Genomic DNA, 6,000 nt, shown 5'->3' with positions numbered 1-6,000 from the left:
ATTGCTTACAGCTCAAGCATGCCCTATAACTCCGAAGCCTCCGATCTTCCTCTTCTTTCTCTACTCACCCCATCTCTCCCCTATTTCTCTCTCTAAATTTCTCTTCCTCCCATGGCTCCAAAGCCTACTGTATGAACTTTTGTTCCTCCTCTCTCTACTCACCCGAACTCTCCTCTTTTTCTCTCTCTCTAAATTCCTCGACATCTCTTCCTTATCTCTTTCAATCCACCTATCTTCTTTTTCTCTCTAAATTCCTCTTCCTCCCGTCTAGTCTCAAGTCTGGTGTGGTAGAGGGACGTGCCGAGGGAAGCAAAACCGACTAGTGACGATCACCCGTTTTGGCCTTTTATTTACTATGCAATCATGGCCGTCAAAATGTATGGACGGTGCAAACTGCACCCTTATCTTAAAAGCAGTTTTCATATCTAATTAGAAAATTTTCAACTCTTAAAATGGTTAAAATCAAGTAGATTTATAAACATATGAAAATCTTGAAAATGGATGGTTTAGATAATGTGTTACAAAATGTATTATTTTTTTTGGAATAAAAAGCTTTTTTTTTTTTTTTTTTAACAACCATTATTAAAGATGATTAATTAGAGGGTTTTTCAACATGTGCAACCTTATATAAGCTTTTCCCTTCTAAGAAAACCATTGCAGTTGTTTCTTGAAAGCAAAATGTTTTTGTAACTTCCCGCTGGATTAACCTATCAGTTCCGCTGCAAATAGTTCAAAATTCTCACTCGCGCACACCCTCATGGCTCTAAAACTTCTCTTCCCATTCCCTCCCTCGAAACCCCTTCGCCACAAAGGTTTCTCTTTCTCCACGGTGGCTTCAACCCTTACCCTGAATTCTGACTTCTCATATGGCCCCTCTTTGAGCAAAGGTCACAAGACACCATTCCAGGCCCAATTGAGCTTAACAGAAGAAACCCTAACCCTAGGAAAGATCGATGAACGGATGTTCACTCGAGTCTTTGATGTTGCAGCTCTCCGCGTGCCTGCTGAGGATTGTTTTCCGCTGGAAAACCGTCTCAGAGGCCATTTGCTTAACTGGCCTCGTGTTAAAAACATTGCTAGAGTTTCAGGTGACGAAATGGATGATTCAATAAGGAGAATAATGAGGGAGAACATAAAGGATGCTGACGGTTTGGATATAATTAACCGAAGAATTGATGGGAAAGCAGAAGGTGGTGGTTTCGATCCTGTTTTATACAGAGACAAGCTTGCGAAGTCTTTCAATTGCAGGGGTTTTGTTCAGTTTCGAAACCTTGCAAAGATGTCGAGGCCGAAGAAGTCAAAGAAGAGAGAAAATGGGCTACATTCACAAAGTTTTAGAGAGAGGAAGGCAAGGAATTCATATGATATCATGGAGGTTTCAGGATGTGTCGGTGTTGATGATGAAGATATGAGTGGACTGCTCGGGGAAGAATTTAAGGGAAGGAGATGGAGAGGTTCAAGCAGATTGTTGCTTTTGGATGAGAGATATGCATATAAAGTAGTTGATGAACTTCCTCCTGCCATTCAGGTTTCTGCTTGCCCTAATCTATGGGTATATCATCTGATTATTTGGTTCTATTTGATATATCTGGATGTGTCTTGTTTAATAGGTTAGAAGCAGTTAGGCCCTGATCACTTCAAAATTAGGACACCTTAGTTTGACAGATTTGAACGCTCTTTGCTTTTCATATGTAGTGATGTTCTTGGCTAGATGAATAACGATTGCACCAATGTTATCAAATGCGGGATATGTAGTTGATGCAATGGGGGCTCTAATACCCTATTTGGCTAAAATGCGGTCCCAATGTGGACTCATCACCTCTGATGTGGTCAATAAATTAATTTTTTTAAAATTTATGAAAATATAAGAATTTATGAAACGACATAACTGTGTGATTTATGCTAAATTGGGGTTTGGTACTTATCTCTGATATATTAGTTGTCTGATATAGTTTGTCTTAATTATTTTCTCAGAGGCTAGTACATTTAATACGTAAAATAAAGTAATCCATTCTTTCCCATTTGTTAAATTAAATAAATAAAACTCAAAATACTGAATAGTCATGAGTCATGACTCATGACAGAACATATAAAGAAAAAGCTTACTTCATATCACAATTCATAGGTACATATTATTAACACCTGAATTCCAAACTGTAAACTCGATATACTACAAGTTTCATGGCATATCAAATAGAAACGATAATACATACACTCGTATTTCTGAACTGTAATCTCTCAATCACTTGAGTCATACGTGGTCAATACTCATCCGAACCTTCAAAACAATACCCAAAACACTCAAATGATTGCCCACAAGACTCCTAATTTTTTTCCAAAAAATCCGGATTTAGAAAATAAATTATTATTTCCTTCTCTAAATTTAAATCCTTTTAAAGCCATGTAAATATGGCTCTAAGGTGTTTGTGGTGGGATATAGTGGGAAAAGGAGGGTATACCATATTGCCCCTGCTAGCGGCTACATTTGTGCCCAAGAGCAGGGAATCTCATATGTGTGTGCGTCGCCGGCGATACGATGCACCCACATAATTGGGTGCATCACTCAAATCCTGCACATGCTGGGTCCATCGGGTACTTGATGCTGCCGCATTTGATAACAATGGATTGCAATCATTCATGGGATGAAATATTCAAATTCATCCTGATCAATATTAGAGCACTAGAATAAATTTCATCACTTATGGCTCCTTGCTTTAATACTTCCACATTGTGTTCAATTTTTTTGGTAAACGATGTTCATGAAAGTTGGCACCGTCAGCTTCTTAATACATGTTCTATTTTTTTTGAATCTGGTGAAGCGATGTTTCTTTGGTATTAAATTGACTTGGATAAAATGAGTTGATTTGTGTATACATTCGGAATGGTCTAGAAATTTGATGCTGGTTTGGATACTTAGTTTGAAAAATACCCCAGTAGTTATCACCTCTTCAAGATGATCATGCTTTGCTTATGCCTGAACATGATTCTTGAAAGTTCATGAGGATAGCTGCATCCTCCTTTAGCACGACAGTCTGCTAAATTATCTATTTAATCTTTTGTCGAAAGATAAATTGTCGAAAATTTCATATTAATGGCTTTGGCTGATTGATTTTTAGAAAGTAGCCATTGAAACAATACCAAGTAGAAAACTGCCTGGAAATTTACCGATTGTTCCTCTTTAACACCACCGCCCCCCCCCAAAAAAAAAAAAAAAGACAAAAAGAAGAAGACGAAGAAAAAGAAAAAGAAAACTACTGACAGTTTCTTGCATGAAAATGAACCAAAAAGTATGAATGCATCTCCAAATGGGTAAACGGAAGGATTTGAAACTTCAGAAAGGGCCTTACAATGTTTGTCTGAGCCCATCAAGACAAGAACCAACCTCTCTAATGAAGCTTGTATGTTCTTTGATGCATAAAAAATTTGACCTAAAGAAAGTTCCCCAAGTGGGAAGAAGATGTTATATGTGCTTGGATTTAACTGATATTCAAACAACTCTAATTGTCCAGGATATATACAGTATTATATCACATAATCTTGTTTTTAGCATGGACTCAAGCAATTTATTGTAGCGGGGATGGTGGACCTTGAACTTGTCAGCTGATTAATTCTTCATAATATGAATCAATGCTGTGAGTTCCTCTGTTTTGTACCAGTTGAAAATAGATATAGCCAGTTATGAGATACTAGAGTAGATTAGCATTCCCATATGATGAATGTACATAGAAACACGAAAGGAATACACATAACTAGATGCCTTTGAAATATTAAAGAGAAGCAAGAATAACTGAAGTCCACTGGTTAAAGAAAAGCACAAATAAAATAGTTTCTAATTACATATACAAGAATGGATTCCTGTCGAAGCCCTGTAAATTCAAATATGGAAACCTTATTATGTGGCTAGCATTGTTTTCTGATGTGGCCTGCAAAATGCATTATGTACCCACTTCACAAGGCTGCATTTCATCAGCTCGTCTAGGCGGGCACACAAGATGCGATTGCTAGGAGGGGCATAGCCCGCATATGTGGACCTTTCATTCCATGTGATGCTGCTGCATATGCAGACCATTCTTATTGGCATAAATTGTGACTAGGAGCAGGGTAAAAATGTTATTGAGAGAGAGAGAGAGTAAAAAGAGGGGGAGGGAGGGGAGTACATAACTGATCACAACATTCCTTCCCCCCCCCCCCCCTCACACGAAAAAATCAAAAACAAAAGAAAAGAAAACCCTACATACGTGCACACAAAAAAACCAAAAAACAGGACCAAACTTTCTTGGTCCCTTGGTGATAAAAATGGATAATGGTTTAGAGTATGTTTGATTGCACCACACTATCATAATATTTTAAGATAGTAAAGAATCTATTGTAATCTTAATGTTTAGGAAAAGTTTTTGGTGCGTCAGGGCCTGCTACTGTAAAGGCGTGCGCCCTAAAATCCGCACTATCCACAGAATTTAACGGTGTAGATTTGCCCCAAGTATTGACTAAGGGGAACCCGTAATAGGCCGCCCCAGTCCCCCTCTCACCTCTCCTTATCCCCAAAAAGTACGAAATAAAAAAATTAGGAAAACCCTCAACTTCTTGCTCGTTTTCTCTCTCTAGAACCCACGAAGTCTCTTCCCTACAACTCTCGTAGCAACCCTCCCATGGCCGCTAGAGGACAAATGCATGTAAACGTTCTCAAAACACTGGAAACACCGCTTAATTCTCTCTCTCTCTCTCTCTCTCCAAATAGATTGCCTTCTCTGCCCTCCTTCAGAAATCTCTCTCTTCATGTCATCAGGTTCTCCTAATCTGCCTCCTTTCTAGAAATTCCATTAAGCAAAAGGACTTAATTTAGCTTGTTTTTTTCACTATCTCTTTGAACAGATCGTGAGCCGTGGCGTGTCAGAGGACTTGATGTAAAGCATGCTCCATGAGGCAAGAATTCTTTGAGATGCCAAACGAAGAGAGGGCAAAGTTTTATCCGGAGGACCCATAAAAAAAAAAGGGGTCTCAACGAGCTTTAACACAAACAGAACCAACTTAGGCCAAGATGCGCATAAAGACCTTGAACATGATGACTGACTTTAGAAGATATATAATTTTGGGGCCAAATGAAACGGATCAAGGATCTAGGTTATCAACTTTGCTTGGGGTTAGTGAGGTTGAAAAACCCTTATCTTTGAGTCTTGGAAAGCATTGAAGACATGCCCACCATCAATGGCCGGTGATTTCATGGTGCCATGATGTTTCCCACAAGGGTTAGTGTTTCCTAGGGTCAAAACAAGAGCCAGAATGTGTTTATCAAGGGCTTGGATCTGGTTGCCAAAAGAACTAGTGTAGGGGAGTTTCCCGGCTCGATGGAGGGCCTGGATTACGCTAGAACTCAAATTTGAAAGAAGATTAGATAGAAATTTACAAGGGGTAGATTTTCCAACGATTTTAATTGTAAGGAGGGGACAGAGGGTAGGCTATAAAGGTTTCCGATGGATTGGAGGCTGGTTTTAGAGTCGAGTGAGGCTTCAGTAGAGCTAGGGTTTTTGGAGCTGGACTCGAGGGGGAAGAGGAGGTTGGAGAATCTTGCTTTTCCGACGATAGTGATGGTTTTATGGACATGAGAGTGGAGCAGACGATTAACTAGGCTGGCATCGCCATGAATTCAAAAGGAAATACTATGGGGGAGAGAGAGTTATGGCTGTATAAGCATTTCAAGAGCTTTTTTTGGATGCATGGCAGAAAATGCACCAACTCACCGTCCTTTTTGTTTTTTTTTGGTTGCCTTTGAAGACAACTTGCCCCATGTTAACCTGGGGTTCCCGTTAATCAGTTAACCCATTTGGAAAATCGAGAAATAATCTACTTTCTCCATATCGACATCCTAGATCTTAGGGCCTGCAACACAATAGGTACGCGCCTAGACCCATAAAAACCGGGTCCATTAGTTTATGTGCCATGTTTGATAGGGTCAAATCGTATTTTGAAATATCCAATAACCTCTAAATATCTGAATCCCAA

At 39.2% G+C, this 6,000-nt stretch overlaps 1 protein-coding gene across 12 annotated transcripts in view; it reads left to right on the top strand.

Moving 5' to 3' along the window:
* The first annotated feature begins 641 nt into the window (after nt 1-641).
* LOC18426405 (Met-10+ like family protein) overlaps nt 642-6,000 on the top strand; it is a 52,362-nt gene continuing 47,003 nt past the window's right edge. For 5 of the 12 annotated variants that reach the window (XR_016049451.1, XR_016049450.1, XM_088858349.1 and 2 more), the window contains exon 1: nt 644-1,528. Coding sequence is in view for 8 of the 12 variants with exons in the window: in XM_088858349.1 (XP_088714475.1) it covers nt 758-1,528 (771 nt within the window). In the remaining 4 variants the exon portion in view is untranslated. Of the gene's footprint in view, nt 1,553-6,000 lie in introns of all 12 variants that reach the window. The other 7 variants (XR_016049449.1, XR_016049448.1, XM_020662520.2 and 4 more) reach the window with 4 other exon arrangements.

The sequence above is a fragment of the Amborella trichopoda genome, chromosome 2, assembly GCF_054954075.1.
Source record: "Amborella trichopoda isolate Santa Cruz 75 chromosome 2, AtrichopodaSantaCruz75HAP2 v2.0, whole genome shotgun sequence".
NCBI classification, from domain to species: Eukaryota; Viridiplantae; Streptophyta; class Magnoliopsida; order Amborellales; family Amborellaceae; genus Amborella; species Amborella trichopoda.
Note: the sequence above shows the minus strand (reverse complement) of the source record. Positions and strands in the feature narration are given on the sequence as shown.